Source organism: the organism of the source record quoted next, unplaced genomic scaffold (assembly GCF_019419815.1).
Source record: "Pyrus x bretschneideri cultivar Hongxiangsu unplaced genomic scaffold, Pyrus_bretschneideri_v1 Contig33, whole genome shotgun sequence".
Lineage (NCBI taxonomy): Eukaryota > Viridiplantae > Streptophyta > Magnoliopsida > Rosales > Rosaceae > Pyrus > Pyrus x bretschneideri.
The window spans coordinates 3871730-3893600 of record NW_025999646.1 but is presented as its reverse complement, the minus strand read 5'-3'; the positions used below and the strand labels follow the sequence as shown (position 1 = coordinate 3893600).

At 35.7% G+C, this 21871-nt stretch overlaps 3 protein-coding genes across 3 annotated transcripts; 2 read left to right on the top strand and 1 right to left on the bottom strand.

Annotated features, from left to right (window-relative positions):
• The first annotated feature begins 1008 nt into the window (after positions 1 to 1008).
• LOC103933007 (probable pyruvate, phosphate dikinase regulatory protein, chloroplastic) lies at positions 1009 to 3301 on the top strand. The gene is given in 4 exon segments (XM_009342658.3): positions 1009 to 1544; positions 2143 to 2434; positions 2437 to 2781; positions 2935 to 3301. Coding segments are annotated over 4 exon segments (1218 nt in total). The 5' UTR covers positions 1009 to 1067; the 3' UTR covers positions 3039 to 3301.
• A 1852-nt stretch (positions 3302 to 5153) lies between these two features.
• On the bottom strand, positions 5154 to 8589 carry LOC103948127. The gene is made up of 6 exons (XM_009359117.3): positions 8307 to 8589; positions 8027 to 8171; positions 7665 to 7847; positions 7120 to 7231; positions 5713 to 5917; positions 5154 to 5627 (listed from the first exon to the last, which is right to left on the bottom strand). Exons 2-6 carry the CDS (start codon positions 8045 to 8047, stop codon positions 5537 to 5539), a joined length of 612 nt encoding a protein of 203 aa, XP_009357392.1. The 5' UTR covers positions 8048 to 8171; positions 8307 to 8589; the 3' UTR covers positions 5154 to 5536.
• A 7113-nt stretch (positions 8590 to 15702) lies between these two features.
• LOC125480308 lies at positions 15703 to 16621 on the top strand. The gene is made up of 4 exons (XM_048590956.1): positions 15703 to 15999; positions 16114 to 16212; positions 16297 to 16377; positions 16480 to 16621. The coding sequence occupies exons 1-3, from the start codon at positions 15817 to 15819 to the stop codon at positions 16369 to 16371; spliced, it is 357 nt and encodes a 118-aa protein (XP_048446913.1). The 5' UTR covers positions 15703 to 15816; the 3' UTR covers positions 16372 to 16377; positions 16480 to 16621.
• Positions 16622 to 21871: the final 5250 nt, after the last annotated feature.

Here is a 21871-nt window from a genome sequence, read left to right as displayed (position 1 = left end):
GGAGAGTGCTGAAACTTAACCGTCTTAGTTACCCCTTCGTTTCTCATCATCCCACTTCCCACTCTTTAAAAAGGCTTAAATTATTCGTGACATTCTGTTAAATTATCAGAGAGACGGATTGAATGTTTACTTTCAACAATATCGATATTATCCTCAATTTATTAATTATCACCTGCACAATTCGTCAGGTGTGGAGTTTTATCACAAAAGACTTCGGTATTAGGTAGAGTAGAGTTATAATATTTAAACTTTTTTTTCTCTAAGATACGATTGATGTGAAATATTTCAACACATCATAGACAAACCGTAATTTCATACATTTTAACTTTTGTACATGCAATTGTGTTGTCCTCTCTCTGTCGGATTAATGTATCCACAAGAATACTTGAAGTTCTTAAGATAATAAAAGAAAAACAAAATAAAAAAAGATTCCAAATTTCTAATTAAGAAGTTAAGTTGAAAGTAAACAACTTGTTAGGATGTGATAATCCATCTTCTTTCTGGGTCCTCTTTTGTTTATATTTAACAACTACCAGGAGGTTCATTGAATGTGGGAGTTCTCGAATGCTATCCATGTTGACTAAATGCATTTTTGGTGTTATACGATAACTTTTTTATGTGCGAGTTACATTGTTACGTGGTATTAATCTTTATTTGTTATAAATCTAAGTATAATATTAACAAAGTTATACACACGGTTTGTAACAAAGTTATACGATAACACTATGTGACAATGTGACAGTCATATTAAAAAACAGGAGTGACACTTAGTTTCATTGTTGGTCACTCTCATTTTGTTTATTTTTTCCATCAATTTGGTCACTATGTTTGATTTTGTTAGCAATTTAAGGACAACTTTCAACTTGAGGGAAATATTCGACTGTTTAAACTTTAGAGGCATTTGACTCATACATGGGCATATTTGTGTTTGAAAAGAAGAGGCCTGCTTAATGGGCTGCTGAGGCCCACTAGGCCCAAACCCAAACCCGACAACAAGAAAAAATCTCAGGCAAAAATAAAGATCCAAAAAATGGAAAAAGAGAACTAAATAATAATAAAATAAAATAATGAATGCTTCTTCCACCTTCAACTTCCCGAACCTCGCTCCCGCGCGCAGAACCAGTCATGCAAATCCCCAGCCAATCCTCAAACCTCTGATCGCCGCCTCCTCCTCCGTACCCGAACCCGATTCCGACCCACATGCGCGGAAAATCAAGGGCAGCCCTCAGCTGACACGATGGTCCCGGGCACGGGCCATACGCTCGGGTCGGAAATTGGACCGCGCGGGACAGAGGACCCAATTTCTGGAGCCGAACCCTCCGCTGCATCCCAGCGACGGCGTATCGCTAGATCCTCATGATAGTACTTCATCGGGAAGTGACGGCAGTGACGATGACGCGGAGACTACGGCGGGGAAGTCGATATACATGGTTTCTGACGGAACTGGATGGACGGTGGAGCACTCTGTCAACGCCGCGTTGGGGCAGTTCGAGCATTGCTTGGTCGATCGGGGCTGCGCCGTCAATACCCATTTGTTTTCTGGGGTAAAGTTCGTTGCTTTATAATATTGGGAAATTGGCTAAAATGATCAAACATCAAAACCCAATTGCTGAATTGATCAAAATTAAATATCAATTGTGGAGTGATCAGATATGGACGGCATAGCGATTAGATAATCGATGACATTCTGAAACTGAATTGATCAAAATTAATATAATGTTTGTAGCTTAAATGAAAAAAAAAAACACCCACAAATTAATTAGTAAGGAGAAACTGAATAATAATGATTTTCTGCACAGTAGTATTTATATATTAGATCACCACTAATCAAGGTAAACAGTTTTGACTATGAAAACTGCTGACTAGGACTTGAGGTGGCAAGCTTTCAATTAGTACTTGATCCAAAATTTCTCACAAATTTATAATCTTTGTAGCTCAAGTGAAAAAATAGCTCAAATTAGTACTTAATCTAATTTTTCTATTAAGTTTATAATCTCTTCTATTATGATGTTTGTGGCTTAAGTGAAATCAAAGTAGACCAAATCAGTACTTATTATGAATTTTCTAATTTTGTAATCCTTGATACTGCCCTGTGTTGATTCTAATTTAGAATGCAAAATGGGGTATTGTGAAATCTTTCAGATTGATGATGTAGAGAGGTTGATGGAGATTGTAAAGCAAGCAGCAAAAGAAGGTGCTATGCTTGTGTACACTTTAGCTGACCCGTCAATGGCAGACGCTGCCCGGCAAGCATGCATGCACTGGGGCATACCAATGACAGATATGTTAGGTCCAATCACTGAGGCCATTGCTACCCATTTGGGCGTTTTGCCCTCCGGCCTCCCTCGTGGGGCACCAGGCCGGAGCTTTCCTCTCACCGATGAGTACTTTCGTAGGATTGAAGCCATTGAGTTTTCAATCAAACAAGATGATGGGGCATTCCCCAGAACTTGCACAAGGCTGACATTGTTCTTGCCGGGGTCTCACGAACTGGGAAGACCCCATTATCAATATATCTTGCGCAAAAAGGTTACAAGGTTGCAAATGTGCCTATTGTGATCGGGGTTCAGCTGCCAAAGAGCCTTTTTGAGGTTGACCCGGAAAAGGTTTTTGGTCTGACTATCAATCCTCTAGTGTTGCAAACAATTAGAACGGCAAGAGCTAAGACTCTGGGGTTCAGTGAAGGAATGAAGAGTAACTATTCCGAGATGGTTCATGTCAGACAGGAGCTGGAGTTTGCTCGAAGGATTCTTGCACAGAATCCTGTCTGGCCAGTAATTGGTGAGAATACTGCACTTTCACATCTTTACACATATCGGTTTTCTTTTAGTGTGTTCTTCTTCGGTTTTCCTCTTATGCATCAATTTGGTAATGTGAAGATTGGTATGGTAATCGTTGCCTAAGTTAATCGTGCTCGTATTTTGTTGATTGCAGAAGTAACAGGAAAAGCAATAGAAGAAACTGCAGCTGTTGTATTGAGACTTTATCACGACCGGAAGCACAAGTGCTCTATGCCAAGAATATCTAAACGCTACTAGAAACGGAAATTTTGAACCAAGGAAGTAACATCCAAGCTGTCTGCAATTTGTTGTGCCAAAATATGAGGTAAAATTATGTTGAATGGCATGCCTCTTTTATATTATATACCCGTGATACATACATAAACAAACATATATAGTGCTACCTATACGTGAATATATTTGTTGTACGAAAACATGAGGTAAGAATATGCTGAATGGCATGCCTCTTTTATATTATATACCAGTGGTACATCATAAACATATATATAGTGTTACCAATACATGAATGTCGAGTATAGCCATGCAGTTTCTCTGCTGAAAAGATTTCTTTGGTTTGAATCAAAGCTTGCACACGCGTATGATACAAAATTACAAATGCTAGTTGTCATTTCGAAATGTACAAGCCCATCACCATTTGCATTACATCCTGATGAAATAGCAGGAAATAGAGACAGAATTATCCTCATGGTTTTCATCACCTTTATAACTTTACATGTACATTTACCAATACATCGCAAGTAACTTCAGGAGGCTCAACCCAGATGCCACACTTTTTGTTTACTCTTGGCGGGGTTGGGTTTCGTGTTGGGTGTTTTGGACAACCCTGATTACATAGAACGCAATATTTTGAGCGATTTTGAGTGTGCCATTATTAGTATAGATATTTACTTCTTTCCAATGGAATGCCTTGTTGATTTGGTTTCTTCTTTATATTTCTTTGTAAATTGTCACCATATGTTAGGTTCTTCATCTTAAATTCTAAATTGACCTCTGTAATTTACGATTCACTGGAATTAGGGAGCACTAAAAGCTTTAACTGCTACCAATCGTAGATGACCTAGTGATACCTAAAACAACCAGACTCTTTAAAGAGAACTGTGAAAAATTTCCTTTCTGCATAAGGGTAGTATAGGGTCGGTGAAAGAATTAAGACTTTTTATGTGAGATTGTATTTTAGGTTCGTGTGTGATGTAGGAATTGATTGCCGACTTTGCAAGGGAAGATTTTGTGGATTGTACAAACTGACCTAACCTACATCTGCTTAAATATTCAATCTTTAGTCCCCGAAAGCAAAACATATCGCAAACTATTTTTAGAGTCCAATTGTGACTCTGCATTTGGGGGATATCCTTCTTATCATTCTCTTGGCATGACTTATATACATCTGAGAATGCATGGTGGCGGTATTCCCTACCCAAAATATTAGTGTGTGATTAGCTTGAGATACCGCCATAATTAGTGGTGGATGTACATTGGGACCAAGGTGGTCCCAAGACCACTCAAAGTCCTAGAAATATTCATGTGAAGGTCTTCCGAGAATCCTTCGAATGTTTGGTACGGATTCTTGTGTGCCCACAAGGGTTTGATTTAATGCAAGTTAGGCATATCTTGACAGCACTTGCGTCGAGCACTCGACAAATTCTCTTGATAGCACTCACGACTCATGAGGTTGCTTTGGCATATGTACACATATTTGTTGACGTGCGTGCAACATGGTTCGGTTGGCAACAAGAAGTCAACCAAGTGTTCGATAAAATGCCTCAGTGAATACACTAAAATTTTCTTACGCACTCTATTTCTATTAGAAGACTTAGACCTTTAATACTAAGACCCTCAATATTCGAATCTTAAATGCGTCACTAGCTACAATGGTACAATTATGACTACTTGGGAGATATTCTTTTCTAATCTTAAATGCGTCACTAGCCACAATGGTACAAATACGACTACTTGGGAGATATTCTTCCTTCCCATCGTCCTCATGACGTGACTTGTAAATGTTATAAAACCAACCACTCTCCTTTTGGAGTTTATCTTTGTTTTTTGCTTATGTTTGAACAGGGGATGTCATGTTGTGTGGTTTTGAATGTAATTCCACCATTGCACTCCTAGGACTCCAAAAATATATCTTCCTTAAAAGTAAAAGCTCCAACTGCGCATGCGTGAAGACCAAATTGCCATTATTAATATTATTGTTTGCTTTGCAATCTCGTCGTTGTTTCCGTCCATTTGTCCACTCACTTGGAAGCCACACACAACAAATATGGCCGGCCGAAGTTGGATTGCCGAAAGAGAAAAGCAAACAGGGACGTGTGGAAATTACTTTCCCGAGTAAAATACAAGGCAAAAGGATGAGAAGGCGAACCGAAAAAAGAAGTGACTTTCTGATCCTCCCATTAATCTGTGTAGAGAAAAGAAATACTTTACAAACAAAGAACACATCATGTGTTTTGATCTCACCCATCTACATAAAAAAATAAAAAAAAAAGTTAAGATTCCTTCTCCTTGTCACAATGCAGTATGTCTTTGTCTTCACTTCTAAGACTTTCTAAAGTGCCTCAAAAAGGAGTTTTGGATTTCTGTACCAAGACATGCTGATGGAATGTTGTTAGCATTTCTCGATCCAAAAAACCATATCTCTCGTCGAAAGAAGCCGCTTTTTTGGACTAGCTAGCTACCTTTCCGTCATGGATCGTTTCGTGTCTTAAATTCAACTAGAAAGTGTACAACTTGTATCATTGCTGCCAATCCAGACTGTTCTCGTCTGCATTGTACTTGGCAATTGAAAGCGTGAAGTATATGAGTAAGATTGTTCCAACGCTTGACCTGCCATCGAAAAAGAACACTTGTGATCACCGAGTCGAATTAATGGAGTTTAGGGTTTAGGGTTTAAAGATATCAGTAGACTTACATGGTGGCAAAGAAGAGGAGAACCCTCTTGGGATCAATGCCCCACGAGGAAGAGCGCCGGAAACTATTTCTCCGGACAACGCACCTCCCTTCGGTGGTGGTGCCAATGTTGGCCGCGGTGACGGTGATCTGATGATGAACGTGTGGGTTGCTCGACTGATCTATGGTCCCAACAGCTAGTGGGGACTTTTCAGGCGTGCTAGACCCTACAATAGTAGCTGCAACTCAATAATTTCATACCAAAATGTGCACAGAACATGTTGCTTAACTAGAATTTCAACGTCAGATTTCCCAAAAAGCTGGCGCATATAACTGCCTATGCCTCCAAACAGGGAATCAAAACAAAGGGGGGAAGGTATTGAGTAAATCCTTTTACCAAAAGCAATTAAAGTGTTTCCTGTAAGAAGCAAACGGATATGTGTTCGTGCAGGAAGCACTTCAAGTGCGTTTCTAAGATTCAATTGCATTTTTATTAAAGATTAGTTCTAAAAATATTGTCATAAAAAACGTTTTTAGTAATTTTAAAGCACTTCTAAACAATCCATAAAAATGCAATCAAACTGTGAAGAATTCATCAACTGTACCATCTGGTTGACCTAGCCAAAATCTGGTTGCATTTCACTGTCACAACCGACCCCAAGGGCCCCACTTAAAATCGATTAGAGTTGGTTCTGGTTTGAATTATGGATGTGGGTTCATGCTTATCACTAACTAATCGCCAACTTACAAGTTTCAAATACCCATAAGTTTATCTAAGGTGGGACACTAACAAATGATTAATGATAATGCAAGAGGTTTGTAACCCAATCGTCTCGAGTTTGATTGCCCACTTTCCAGTATCGCAGGCGTTTAAAATGAGACTCACATAAACTTGCATCTGACTGTGAGCCGTAAAGAGACATTTCAAATAAACAGTACGTTGTGGAGTGCTTCTTATAGTTTGCTAATTACGATAAAGAAACAATTATAATATGGGAATGACAAGGGGTAGTGTGTGGGAGTCAGCCACCACAATGTGAGGCTGGTAAAGGTTGGTGATAACAATTATATATTACCACAAATATGGCGCACACTAAAGTATGTCTAATTTTTTATTACAAAAATTAATGAAAAGTTGAAAAAAAAACTGCTCTTTTAATGAAAAGTTATTTAAAAAAGTATAGTGAATAGTATCAAGAAAAAGTATAAATATGTTTTTTCGTTAAAAGTGAATAGTACTAGAAATGTTTGGTTAAACTTTCATTTTTTTTATTTTGTTCTTACTGTTTGCAACTCCAGAAGGCCATTTCAGCATCAATTTATATCACTCTCAGTCTCTCACCACAAAGAAAGTTAATCATCTTTTTATCAAATTTCAAACATAATTAATTTAAAGTAAAACATCGCTTTTATAAGAAAAAATTATTACCGACGGGTGAGGATGTTGTAGATGAAACTTCTTTGTCGTTTGAATCTCCTTTGCAGATTATCTTCTTCTCCCCACCTCTCTGAGACCATTTCCGGGAAAGATTTCTCTGCATCTTTATCATTAAAGATAAATAATTCGTCAACAATTTTAATTTTAAAATGGAAAAAGAAAGCAAAGAAGGGTAGAAAACAGAGTTTAAAAAACAAATATGAACAACTTGCAATTGCAATTGCAATTTTACTTTTGATGTCTCAAACAATGATGCTTGCTGTTGCTTGAGAAACAAATACGACTGCAGTCTCAAGAATGTGAACTACTCTAATTTACAAGGACGAGAATTCAAAGTCAGGTGAAAGGGGACTGAAATTTTTTTCTGAACCTGCTAACCTAACCAACGTTTACTAAAAGAAAACGCCATGATTAATTGGGAGAATAACTACTAAAGATTGCCACTTTTAAGAAATCCAATGAGAAAAAAAAAAAAACTGGAAAATGCACACACTCTTATGAAAAAAATAAATAAATGGGAGGAAGAAGAACGTTACCGAGACTCTAGAATTTGCAGTGACATCTTTATCGGTGCCGCCATGGGAGAAGCTTTCCATGTCGATGACGAAGCTGTCAGATTTATCAGCGGTGTAATGAAACCCGTTTATATGATCCGAAACCGATATTTTCTGGGTTCCCATTCTCTCTTCTAATCCATAAACCTCCCCAGAATCAGAATCCTAAACCAAAATCCAAAAACCCGAATTCAGAAACGGCGTCCCTGTAAGTACTAATTAAAAACTTTTCTGAAAATTTGGAACTCCAACGGAACAGTTACAATACGAAAATGGAGCAATTTTCGAGAACCCAATTAAAAAATAAATAAAACCCAGAAAATGTATAATTTAGTTTTGCTTACCAACTTTGGATTTTCCGCCATTTTTCTGTCGCTCTGTAGAAAAATGAAAGCTCGGAGGAACAGATAAATGGAGGAGGAGAAGAGAAGGGGCCGTATCAGGAGCGTCAGAATTTGCGTACCGAACGGGACAATCAACAGACACCACCTGATTGCGAAATAAGAAAATTTGAAAAATAAGATCGAAAGAAAACTATCCAAATAAGTCAAACTGGAGGGATTTAACTGGAATAAGCAAATAGCAGATGAAACAAAGCCCGTGAATTATACGAAAGAAACTCACTTTGTACACGAAGGCTGCGACTTTCTGATTATTTTGTTCACTTTTTCTTCTTCTTCCAACTGCTCAAGTCGTTGAAAAAAGTTTAGAAACCCCAGCGCACGTAATAACCCACAAGAGAAGATTAAGTCTTTTATCTTGTTTCTTCAACAAAACCCTGTTGCAGAAGAGAAAATGGAGACTTGGAGAGAGAGAGAGAGAGAGAGAGAGAGAGAGAGAAGTTGGTAGTTTTGGCTGCGGAGGAAGGGACAGAAATTAAGAAAGGGAGTGAGGATGCGAGAATGTGATCATGTGGGGAGTGTTTTTTATACCACGAGTTGGTGTTTAATTATAATCGTGACGTTTTTATTCCTTAATCACTTGCGTTATAATTTTTTTTATAGTACCTTCAGATTCATCTTACGATAAATTAAACTGCCAACTTAAATAATTCTCCGAATCTTTTTTATCTGTAAAATCTAATCTCCTCATCAAATATCTAAACCAACCATATCCAATTGTATAAAATCTTATTAACTTTGCATATCTAATTTCATCCCAGCTTTTATCAATTATAATTCAAACCAGTTAGTTACAAAGTATCAAAAATTAAGATTATGTGGTTTTGAAAATTGGAATTCCTTTCTTCTTAAAGGCATGAACCCTGTTTATATGAATTTTTTCAAAACAAGTCCCTCTTTCTTTTTCATATGCCAAAAAGAAAAAACAAAAAACTCATGAGAGAAGGGGAGTGAACGATCGAGAGAGAGGGAGAGAGGAAAGGGATGTGGAGGAGAGAAACAGTAAGGGAAGAAGATGAACGTTCACGCGACAAATTTTTTCAATTTAATCATTTCGTAGGATTATTTGTGTCTCAGTGTAACATAAAATTATTTAAGTTGATAACTTAATCTGCAATAAGATTAATAAAAAAAATTCTTATTACTTCATTTGACATAAAACTTTAAAGTGCTTTTGTGACATATTAACGTTTTCTAGAGAAACACACATACTCTTTGATCAATTGTAGGATGGAGAGATCACAAGAGTCCCATGGTAATGACCCTACACCCGCCCAATTAGTAGAACATTCTGTCATGTTATTTTCTGCTTTTGTTTTTAGAGATCCTGTCATATTCCACGCAAATTCGGTTCTGGATTAATTAATCAAACAAGAAAAGTGGTTTTTTAATCTCTAATTATAATATAGATGGCAACATTTATTTAACTTGTAAAGCTAATCTTACTAGAAGGGGAAACAACAAAATATGGAATTCGAATTTCCATTGATTGTTGTTAAGGTTCACTTAGGATCCATATAAACCCAATCACCTGGATAATCCCACATTAAGAATCTACAGATTGGAGAATTTCAAAAGCCATGACCAAAAATAAAATGACAAGTGATTTTCAATTTTCGTTTTCTTTATTTATATCCTTTGTCCTAACATTTTCTTTAGAAAGTTTACCTTGTATAAATAAATCTAAATTTAGTGTAAATCATGGATAATTTGTGACTTGTTTGGGAAGCGTTTTTAAATTATTGAAAGCACAAAATAAGGTTAACTTGGTCAATCTAATAGCCATCATACTGACAGATACGAGAGTGTGACAAGCACATGAAGTAGCAAAAAAATATAGCCAATGCCCAAAAATAAAAACTTTAAACTTGACAACTAGACGTTCAGTCACTTCATAACTAGCCACATTAGAGATTTTGCCTCCAAAACCACCAACAAAATTACATACACTCAACAAATACAATTTTATCTTCGGAATAAAAAAAATAAATACAATTTTATCTTCCCAAGCCATAAATTGATTAACTTATCAATTTATTTCAAAATTTTGGAGATATCTTATCATTTATAGACAAAAAGGTTGGATAACAATTTCTGAAAAAATGAGCTGAACTGAATTTAGTATGTGAGTAGTATACATACGATTGTAGATAAGGTAAGATTTACCATTCTTTGCCAATCTCCACCAGAAAAACAAAGGAAATACGAAAGCAAAAAGAGGCAGTCAATTTACATGTGAAAGATCGTTCAATCTAATTCCTGACCAACCGGTCTAACTCGTATATATAATGACTACACACACTTATCAAAATGTTTTTAATCTGAGACCATCAGTATTATTGAGAATTTAAATATTGAGAACATTTGGGCATCAGAATGTGTAAAAGTTAGGAGCATCTACATAAAAAGCCTCATGTTTTTATTTCTGGCCAAATAAATAATTAAATAAAACCCCTCATGCTTTTTAGAACTGAAGTTAAGGTTTAGATTAACTAAAACAAAAAGTAAAAAGAAGATTAGAAAAGGGAATGACGATAGATTAGAACCTTAATTAACAAGTGAGATAAACATGAAAGGAACATGATGAGGCAAGCAAGGTCATATCAGGGTATACGCCTTCTTCTTCCTTGTTCGTTTCCTCCCTATCTTCCTCACTTTACTATGTTTGCGATGGAACATAAATCGTGCCCACCTTTGTCATTATTTATTTCTTTAACAACTAATTTTGGTAGCCCTCTAGTAATGCGTTATATTAGTATTTCCCTCTATTTATAAGTAATTTTTTTTTAGATTTAACTCTTATAGATAACGAATTTGATATTAAATTATGATTGACTGATTGTGGCTTAACTCAAATCCTCCTCAACATAGTTTGTAAAAAAAAAGGAATTGTTATTGACGCATCAAAATTCTTATTTTGAAGTATAAACTTTATATATTTAGAAGAAAAAAAAATTACCAGTAAAGAGTGGACAATAAACTTTTCAAAGTGCCAATAACAACTACTAATTTATGTTAATTTTTCTTCTTTTTCTACCTTCGAAATATATTAGTTCTGAATTATTTTTATGGTGAGAAGTCAGAACACATGACCTCCAAATCGTCGTCCTTTTTATTCCTTTGGGTCTCTGCAATAGGCAATAGCTTTATATAATATGTGAAGCAAATGCTTTCTTTGTTTTCGGTAATGGATGAATTAGAAGGACAAGTCATCACCAGTTTTTTTTTATTTTGTTTTGTGCAGAACAGGTAATAGTCACTTTTGTGGACGCAACATGCTTAATCTAATATTAGTCTCCTTCTTTTGATCTATAGCTCAAGCAAATTCCCGTCACGTATCATTTGATCTAATTTAACGGACGATGTCATTTAATTTTTGTTATTTTATTATTTTCACCTCTAGGTAGATAAATCACAATTTTATTAAACCATAAAATCCAAGAGAAGATTCTATTATTATTCTAGATGAATTATCCAGCTAAATTTGAAGCTCCCATTGCTTTCCAAAAAATTTGTTGTGAAGCTTTAAATTTAATTGACTTCTACACCAACTTGTAGCAGTTGAGATGGACAACATGCGATTTCAGTTAATGTTGATTGTAGCTTTAAATAAAAACAAAATTGGGCAAGCTTCAAACTTATGAGAAGAACTTTTTTGTAACGGGGATGCTGTTGTAGTATTGTGAGATTGTCTTGGTGTATTTTCAAAGTTGTATTCTCATCAATATGGATAAGTGTATCTCCAGATTTTATATATAGACCAAATTTCTGTGCACATCTTCATTTTTTTTAGTTGCACAGTTACTTTTGAGGAAGCAAAATATTAAGCAACTTTCAGATTTTGTCAGTTCAGATTATAAGAACTTTCTTACAACAGAAATGCCACTTTTAATAGTACGTAGGATGGTTTGTACATCTTCACAGAATTATATTCAAGCAAATGTAAGTATGTTAATCTCGAATTTATAGACCAAATTATGTACGTAACGCATGAATCTTCAATTTTGAGGTGCAAAAGTGACTTTTTATGTTTTGAGTAAGCAAGATATTAGGCAATTACAGCTAAGATTAAATTTCCTTTGGTTCTTTGGTTCTTTGTGACAACTTGTATCACTTGAGAAGGACTGCCTTAAATTATTCAGTTCCAGACACTGCAGGCAATGTCGGAAAAAACAAACATAGGATGGATCCACTTTTGTCTATATTGACGTTTGGGCAGTCGAATCTCTTGAAAAACAGACTAAATGGAAGTCACTTTCAAGATCTTAAAATATAAAAAAAGGTGATCGCGTGAAGGGGAAAATCACTGATTTTTATTGTTCATACATTTATCCCATTTATTTTGTTCATCCTATATGTATCTTTAGTTTCGGTTTCCTCCCTCTTGGACATTACCACCATTGATGGTTGTGATTTGCACCAGAATATTTAGTTTGGATCGACTCCATTAATGAAGAATGAAGGAACTGAAAGGAGAGATCCACAACAGGATGAGGTGCAAATTGACGTTTATGGCCAGAAGTGCAGGATCATTAGGGTTTAGGGCATGCATATCCTTATCTCATCTAAGCCATGCAAATACTGTTCAAAAGTTACAGGAAGGGAATTAAAAATCTACATTTATTATTTAAACAATAAAAAATTTACAAACCCTACTGTTATAAATAGGCAAAAAGAGAGGGAATCGTTGCTAGAAATCGAAGTTAAACGGGAGTAATGTATCACACTATTTATTTTCTTAAACGTATCAGACAATAATGTAGAAGAAGAGATGGGAGAGAGATTTGTATTATCGTTGTTTCTGTTGATGATCTTTTATGTTGTTTGTAAAGAAAAAGTGAAGTTGTTTCGGTGTGTTTTTTTCGGAGTCATAATATGACTCATATATATATATATATATATCAGGCCCTTTATGGAAAGGGATTCACTCTACATTGAATTTCAACGATATAAACTGTCTATTTTGTAAGTCTCGATTCATAGATCATTCTTACAAAAATTCAATTCAATTCGAAACCATTTGCCTATTTAATTATCAAAATCAAATTTCTTGTTTCTTATAGAACAAAGTATTTGTTCATTTCTTTGAACCCAATTAGTTATCTTAAATATTTCCGATTTGGCTAATATTTTGCAAGGATGATCTATGAAGTACAACTTGAAAAATAAACAGTTCAGATCGTTAAAATTCGATATGGTATGAACCCATAACTAATTCTCATTTTTATAAACAAATGGAGATCCGTTCTCTTACAATGTACACAATCATAAAGCAAAAGATGTTGTAACAAATAGTGAGAACTATTTACCCTACACAAAAGTCTTCGATGAATAGTAAAGGCTTATCCAACCCACAAGGGACATCCATACTTACAACACCCACACGTATTGAACTGCATTATTAATGAAAATGAGACAATATATGGTTTCTGCGGGAGCATGTAAGTACTGTATAAAATTGTCATATTTGGGAGTCAAAACGAGGAAAACAATGAATATATAAAAGGTCTTATAAGATTGTCATGTTTGTTTTGTTATAATAACAAAAAAAAAACTTTAACGAAAAACTTCCGGTACTGTTTACTTTAACGAAAAACTATATTTTTACACTAAAAAGTCAATCCTGGTACTATTCACTTTACCCTTATTTGGTCCTTATCGTTAAAACTCAAAGTTTTCAAACCTTTTTCATTAGTTTTCCTTAACAAAAAATCTTTGTTTTCTAAGTGCTCCATATCTATATAGGCATATATTTAGTCTGAAATTCAAATGAAGTAAAATTCGTAGAGCTGTAAGTTGTTGCTTCCCCACTGATTGTGTAGTCTTCTGCGTTGTGTTTGCTTCTTCATTTTCCCCGCTGATTATGTAGGCTTCTGCTTTGTGTTTGCTTCTTCATTTACAGCAAATGAATATATATGAAAACTGTCTAGTCATTTATCCAAAATCAAGAAAGGAGAATGTTTATCTCTGTATTTATCTTACTAATTAATTTGGTTTCTGTTGTATTATAATTCATTATTTCTTTTCGATCTGGCGCGCGCAATCATAGACTCATATTATATTTCCAGTTTCCAAATACTGTTTATGCAGACATCCAGGCCAGCTAATATTGCCAGGTCGAAATCCCCTCACCTGTCTATTTTTTGTGATCTTAGCCAATCAGAAATAGACACGAGCTTCCAATTTCTTCCATGGTGCATGCCTGATATATATATGTGAAGTAGATCCGTGACATTATTTTTCAACACAACTTTTAAAACAAGTTTTTGTGAAGCATAGTCTGTAATATATTTTAATATTTTAACAATTGGAACGGTTTATCTTTTAAAACTTCACTTGTAAATCATTGCAAAGAATTAGACAAATCTAAAATCATTAAGACATTTATTTGTAATGAAGAAAATAGACGAATATGGTTCTACAAAAAAATCGTAGACCCTAAATCCATATGATTGATTATTGATAGACATGATCTTTGAGTGAAGACCGAAAAGATAGACTGTTCGATTGTTAAAATATATTACGACACTAGTACAAAAACATGTTTGCGCGACGAAAACTTGCGCGATGCAGCTAAATGCGTCGCGCAAAGTATGTTTGCGTGACGTTAAACACAAAACGTCGCGCAAATGGCGTTTGCGCGACTGCACTTTGCGCGACAAAGATTGGCGTCGCGCAAAACAGTATTGCGCGACGCCAATCTTCGTCGCGCAAAGTGCAGTTGCGCAAACGCCATTTGCGCGACGTTTTGTACGTCCCGCAAGATTTTGGCGCTAAAGAAAGTAAGTTTTACCGCTTTTTCTGTTGACTTTGCGTGACGCAGGGCTGCGTGAGTTGCGCAAAACAGCTTTGCGCGACGCACGTGCACTTACGTCGTGCAAAACATCTTTGCGTGACGTATGTGGCGTCGCGCAAAACAGCTTTGCGCGATGTATGTGCACGTGCGTCGCGCAAAGCTGTTTTGCGCGACTCACGCAGCCCTGCGTCACGCAAAGTCAACAGAAAAAGCGGTAAAAATACTTTCCCCGAGTATAAATACTTTAAATTGACGATCGAATTAGTTCATTATATTCATATAGGGTCAAGGAGTGTAGCTGTAAAAAATCATCAAAATCGGAGTTAAAACTACCGTTAAATCGTTATTTTTCATTTATAACCGTCGAAAAGTTTTGTCGCGTTACTTGATCTCTAAATGTTTTTTTTTTCCTATTTTTGGCGTATGCGATCTCGAAGCATATACAAACAAGTTTGACGGATGGATCGTTGAAACTAGTTCCGTACAATGTGTTTCCCTTTAAAATGGTAGATTTACTAACACTTAGAGTTTATTAATACTTTTATTAACTATAACATAAGATTTTGTGGTATCCACTTGTGTAAATACTTTAAATTGATGATCGAATTAGTTCATTGTATTCATATAGGGTCAAGGAGTGTAGCTGTAAAAAATCATCAAAATCGGAGTTAAAACTACCGTTAAATCGTTATTTTTCATTTACAACCGTCGAAAAGTTTTGTCGCGTTACTTGATTCCCGAGGAGACAAAGAAACTAGTGCGAGAAAACTTGTCGGTTAGTATATTAATTTTTAGCCTTTATCATTTTTTTAATTTTGTTTACAAATATTAAAAACCAAAATATATTATCTTAATATTATTAAATTTCTTACTATTATTTTATTATTTTTCATATTCGTAGGTCAATTTTGATCTTGACGACATATCCCCTGAGGTCATGGCCTACTTAGAGGATACCTTAGCAAATCGGTACAAACATTGGAAGAACTATCTTCACACGCATTTTAAGCGATGGGATGATCCGGAGTTTGCTCGCCTACATGGTTGCCCAACCGAGCTGCAGGACCGGCCGGAGGATTGGGAGTGGCTCTGCAAACATTTTACGGACCCAAAATTTGTGGTATGTACATAATATTTTAATAATAATTTATTATTGTTTTAGTTATTTTTTTAAGCTTCCTTTATTAATTTATTTTAAATAATCGCACTAACATGTATATTGTGTGTTTAACAGAAGAAATCTATTGCTGGCAAGATAGCTCGGGACTCAAAGACACTTCTCCACCATTCTGGTTCGAAGCCCTTTTCGTATAGGATTGAGGCACGACGTCAGGTAAAAGTATATTAATTTTGAAATTTTATTCAATTTATTTATTATTATTTATTAATAAAATTTTCTTAATGTTTGTTTCTTCAGGAGGGTTCTAAGTTCCCAGAGATCGACATGTTCGAGGACGTTTACGTTCGACCTGGTGATGAGATAACTAAGTAGCTTCATGTAAGTATATGTAATTGTTATTATTCTTATATGTATGAATCGTTCAAATATTATTTATATTATGTTATTAAACATTATATGTTTTTTCCTTTATTATTACAGGATGCTATGGTGGAACAGCGCACTACTGTTCTCCAAGAAGCAACATCACAACTTCCCCCGGAGACCTTGATCGAGGACGCCACGATACCCGAGGATGCAGGTTTTCAGATCCTGACTAATGTCATGGATCAAAACTTCGGTCGTCGTCCTGGCAAAGTTGTTCGGGGTATGGGAAAAGCGCGAGTTCGTGAGACGGGTGCCTCTTCTTCCAGATCAAACACAGGAGAGGTCAGTGCATTGAAGGAGGAAGTGACAACCCTAAAGGGTCAACTTGCTGTCCAGAGTGAGCAAATGAGGGCCCGGGACAAGCAGATGAGGGCCCAGGGCGAGCAGATTAAGGCCCAGGGCGAGCATGTGAAGGCCTATGCCGGACACATGAGAGACCTTGTACGAGCCATACAGATGTCCGGCCTCCAAATCTCACTACCAGTACCTGATCTTCCTACACCTTCGACTTCTGAGCCACTTTGCCCTACCGATACCTAGTAGCTTGATGTATCAAACCTAAAAGACTACTTGTAGTTTTTTCTTATTTTTTTGTTTGGACATTTTGTATGTATATTTTCATATATTTATAACTAAATACTTTTCGTTGGTTAATTAATTATCGTTTAGAGTTTAATTAAGATATTTATTAAAAATTAAAAAAATATTTTTTTTGACCAAAAAAAAAAAGAAAAAAAAGAGGTTTGCGCGACGTAGGTAGAATCTTCGTCGCGCCAACCTCTTTGCGCGACACAAGACTCTACGTCGCGCAAAGTGGCTTTGCGCGACGCACGACCCTACGTCGCGCAAAGTGGCTTAACGCGACGCACGACCCTACGTCGCGCAAAGCCACTTAGCGCGACGTAGGACCTTACGTCGCGCCAACCTCTTCGCGCGACGCACGACCTTACGTCGCGCAAAGCCACTTCGCGCGACGTAGGGTCGCGCGTCGCGCAAAGCCACTTCGCGCGACACACGACCTTACGTCGCGCAAATCCACTTCGCGCGACGTAAGGTCGTGCGTCGCGCGAAGAGGTTGGCGCGACGTAGGTAGAATCTTCGTCGCACGAAGTGTTTGCGCAACGTAGGGGATGCGTCGCGCAAAGAGACTTTGTGCGACGTAGGGGGAATCTTCGTCGCGCAAACCCCTTCTGTCACTGCCTTGCCGCGACGGTTAGTGCGCGACGAAGGTGCGTTGAGCTAAGTTTTGCGCGATGATTTTTGACTTTGCGCGACGCATCCCCTACGTCGCGCAAAGTGTTTTTTGTACTAGTGCGAAGTGAGCCCCTTAAAGACGTAAATAAAAAATTATGTAAAAAAAAAATGATACCGCGAATCCGTCCGCATATATATAGTACACACAATGAAATTTCTAATCAAAGAGGTATTATACACGTGTGGAGATGTCATAATTTATAATAGTTATATCTCACAATAATGCAACATATATATATGAAACGAATCATCAACACTATTACTTGGTAGTGGACAAAAGAAAACTTGTTTATTCAATTTCAAATGGTGGTTGGATATGGAATGCTATGGAAGTTGCATTATATATAATCATGAAATTATGACTTGTATATGTGGATGTGGTGGGGTTTCAATTTCAATATATCATCAGAAAGCATTCAAAGTAATATCCCATTCATCGATCATTCACCAAAGAATCTTTGTTGGTCATAATTATACTCCTAGCTTTTGTTGAATGAACAAACTATAACATTACAAGTTTCATCTGAAAATGATGTGGCTTAGGTTTTAATTACTTTCAAGCATTTTTGGCAGCTCCAAAGGGCATGGAACTTAATTGCTCCAAATCATGGCCAAATGGTTAGGTGATAAATGTCAAAAAATTGAACACGATCTAACAGAAGTAACTTAGAAAATAAACAATTTCGATCATTGTGCAACATTACAGGATAAAAATGAGAACTATATCGAAGAGTCAAAGAATTTAAGCCAAAATATCAAATGAAAGTAGAGAAAGTTCAAATGAAAAAGATGCTGACGTTACTCAAAAGGGTTATAGCTAGTAAGATTCAAGACTCAAACGTTCTTTGTTAAGACTTCTAAATGTTCATGATCGATAGATTGCTTGATGTGCTGCCATAAACTTACTTGAAATACAAAATTAAATTCCCCTAGAAATTAGTAAGACTTTGAACTCAATCATGTTAAAAGTTTCACGAAATACTACATTTGCATTGGTAATATCCATCACATGCTATTTTACATATAGGTCGCTTTTGCTTGAAGGATGGGGGAAATATATTACATGGCCTGCAGAGTTGTGCAAGCGTGATCCAATAAAGGAAGGTCTCAAAAGATAAGCCGTGGCCCTATCCTTGGACCTTTGCCCTGGCCTCCAAGGGACAGACAAGTTATTGGGCGTTGACTGATGAGGACTCGACTGGTAACTAGCTAGTTACGTTGCTCTCGTTCCATATGTACGTACATTGTCTGAGTCCTGGAAGTTAATTGGAATCTTCGGTTGATCTCAATTGTTCATCAAAGTTACCATATGTTATCCTCCAAAAGAGAACTCAAGTTCAAAGTTGTAAGTAAGAGGCAGAACAAAAGGAGAAATGGCCTAACGGCATCTCTAAAAGATGTTGTAAAACAACCACAGCTTTATTTGAAAGATTCAAACTTAAAAAATTCATATTTAAGAGATGTAGTAAAAGAATCTCGATTGTAGTAAAATGAACCGTTGCTCTTTAACCTTAAGAGTCTAACTATTCACTTGCTAAATATAAAAAATATAATAAAACTCAAGGGTGTGAGAGAATTTTCAGTGTGCCCGAAACATGGGCGCACATGTATAATAACATTTGACGTACTATCCCGTGTTTCGGGCACACTGAAAAATCTCTCCAAGAATGGACTCTTGGTCAAAGAGAAAATGAAGAGAGAATGTTGTTTTAAGGAATAAGTGGGTTGAGTTTGAATTGTTAATAATAAATATTCAAAGTTTATTAAATCATAAAGTTTTAACAAAGATTGAAAAATTAAACTAAATAGCTAAACTAATTGTTTTTCACACTGTTTACTTGCTATTGTAAGAATTAGCATGAAAAATTAGAGTTTTTCTCTAATGACCAACTTGATGTGCATGCATGGACAATAAGAAGGACAAAATTTCAGAGACGTGACAAAGTTCCAATAAAACTGAAAGAGAAAGGGTATAGACGTGTGCTCCCATATATGATATGTAAACAGTTAGATTTCTAGTGACAGGCCGTAGGGTAATGTGCCTGGTCATCTGGTAGACATGGAGTTGGATTGATCTTTAAGATATCAAACGAAAGGAATAATTTACATAACTAACATGAATAAATATCTGAGTAGTGGAGTAGATTAATTATTTACACTAAGTGGTACTTTATCTACTCTCGAGCGTAATGTCGTAGTAGGATTTATACAGTTGACTTCACTTAGTATGATAAGTTTAGTAGTTGTTATTGTTGTTATTGGTACTTGCTCATAATTAAACATGCAAGAGTTAACTCTTTCTTTTTAATACATGTTGTTCGTATATTTATGATTATGATAACATAGCTTTCACAATGTTTAATTATGTATTATGTGCATTACATAATTAATAAGTGAATAACTATATATATATATATTTACATATTATTTTCAATTTTTTTAATACAACGAAATATATACATAAGAGGTGGGAGGGTAAATTGGTTTCAAACACATTATTCTTGAGATTTGAACATAATACATTTCACTTACAAATGAAAAAAATTCTATAAATTGTAATACTAAGTGACTATTTATTTATTCAATTAACTGAAAAGGATACGTTTGAAGTTACATCCATACAAAGAGTGGTAACTTCTCTTGAACAATTGTGATGAGTTTATATTGTGAAAGAATCAACATATTCTTACACATAACATTCTGATCAACAGTCTAACGACATTGTGTACTCGATCATGCACCGTTTCCATCACATGCAATCTATTTTGGGAGGACAGTAGCCAGAGATGAAAATGATATATAAATTGTTTTGGAATGTTTGTTTCCAGGGTCGAACATTGAAGTTTCTAGTCACAGAGACTTGACAAATTAAGCTATTTTGGTGAAAAACATTGACAACGACAGATCACGGGTTTTTTCGAACATTAGTCATTAAAAATATTGAAATTAAAAAAAAAAAAAAAAAACTATTGATTCTAATCCTTTGCAGTGTATCTTTTTAAAAAATTATATTCTATTTTTGTTATTTAATCTGTATTTTTATTTAATAGTTCCACATTAAAATTTTGATTTTATTAGTACACACATTTTAGTTCTTTCAATATAAATAAACTTAAATGAGAAAACACTAAAAGAAACTAGTCACACATAAGAAAAATACGTAAATTCATAAGTGTACAGAAATAATGATACCGAAATATATTAAATTGACTTCTTTGTACCGAAATATCTATACCTAATTATATTATAATGAATTAGTGTAGACTTAGAAAAAGAAAAATCATGAAATTATCCAAAAAATGACATGAAATATAAATGATGGCATTTAAATAGATACAAGAGATGAAATTCCATTTTAAATCTTGTACCAAGTATTAACCTAAACTTCATCTTGTTTAATGATTAAAATTTAGTTTTCTAATGATTAAATTACACTTTGTGGGAGTGGATTGTGGAGTGCTACTGATTCAAATGGGATCCCACTCCCACATGCAGAGCATCTTCACCGTCCACATCAAGGGCAGTTAAACTTAACCAATCAATTAATTTAAAACGCATACTCCATATAGACAGAATCACAGATATGATGGATCCAGGTGCGTCGGTTGGCACGACGATTCTGCTTTCTCGTCGCGACTCGATGGCGGTTCAAATTAGCCACCTCGAGACAGCCCAGCGCAATTGGCGTTGTACGTTAATTTATTTTGCATGCAATAATGCAATTGACTAGCACAAACAGACAACGTACGGGTGTCTGAAGTGTCACAGCGTCACAGTGTGGTGGTGGTGGTGGTGGTGGTGAGGGGGCGTGGGCTACCTTCTCGCTACATGCTCATATTACACGGGGTGATCTGTCATTGTCTATAGTCTCTAGTACAGATTATAGCCTAGGTCTGCATGCTGATAACTAATGAAATGATTTCTTGTAACCGGGATATGTTTGGGACTGTTTTTATAAGAGCAACTCCAATCTTGGGGATCTATACATAGGATGTAAACCACTTTTATATTATCATTGATATTTCGTAAGATGTAAATTTTGGTTTTGCTCCTATGCAATTGCGGATTCAGGATTTTAACATTCGATGATTCCAATGCAAAAGTTTTATTACATTGAACGGTAAATATTTTTCATTTATATCCATGGTTCAAACAAAATTACAAACCACAAATATTAAATTTGTTTACGTAC

What these genes read in the sequence shown, in the direction of transcription:
- LOC103948127 (XM_009359117.3), bottom strand. Translation starts at nt 8,047, where the DNA reads ATGGCGGAAAATCCAAAGTTG. An exon ending in CTGCAAATTCTAGAGTCTCG is followed by an intron (nt 7,232 to 7,664) that starts GTAACGTTCTTC and finishes TTAATGATAAAG; the next exon opens with ATGCAGAGAAATCTTTCCCG. An exon ending in CTCCTCTTCTTTGCCACCAT is followed by an intron (nt 5,628 to 5,712) that starts GTAAGTCTACTG and finishes TTTCGATGGCAG; the next exon opens with GTCAAGCGTTGGAACAATCT.
- LOC125480308 (XM_048590956.1), top strand. Translation starts at nt 15,817, where the DNA reads ATGGCCTACTTAGAGGATACCTTAGCAAATCGGTACAAACATTGGAAG. An exon ending in TTACGGACCCAAAATTTGTG is followed by an intron (nt 16,000 to 16,113) that starts GTATGTACATAA and finishes TGTGTTTAACAG; the next exon opens with AAGAAATCTATTGCTGGCAA. An exon ending in GGATTGAGGCACGACGTCAG is followed by an intron (nt 16,213 to 16,296) that starts GTAAAAGTATAT and finishes TTGTTTCTTCAG; the next exon opens with GAGGGTTCTAAGTTCCCAGA.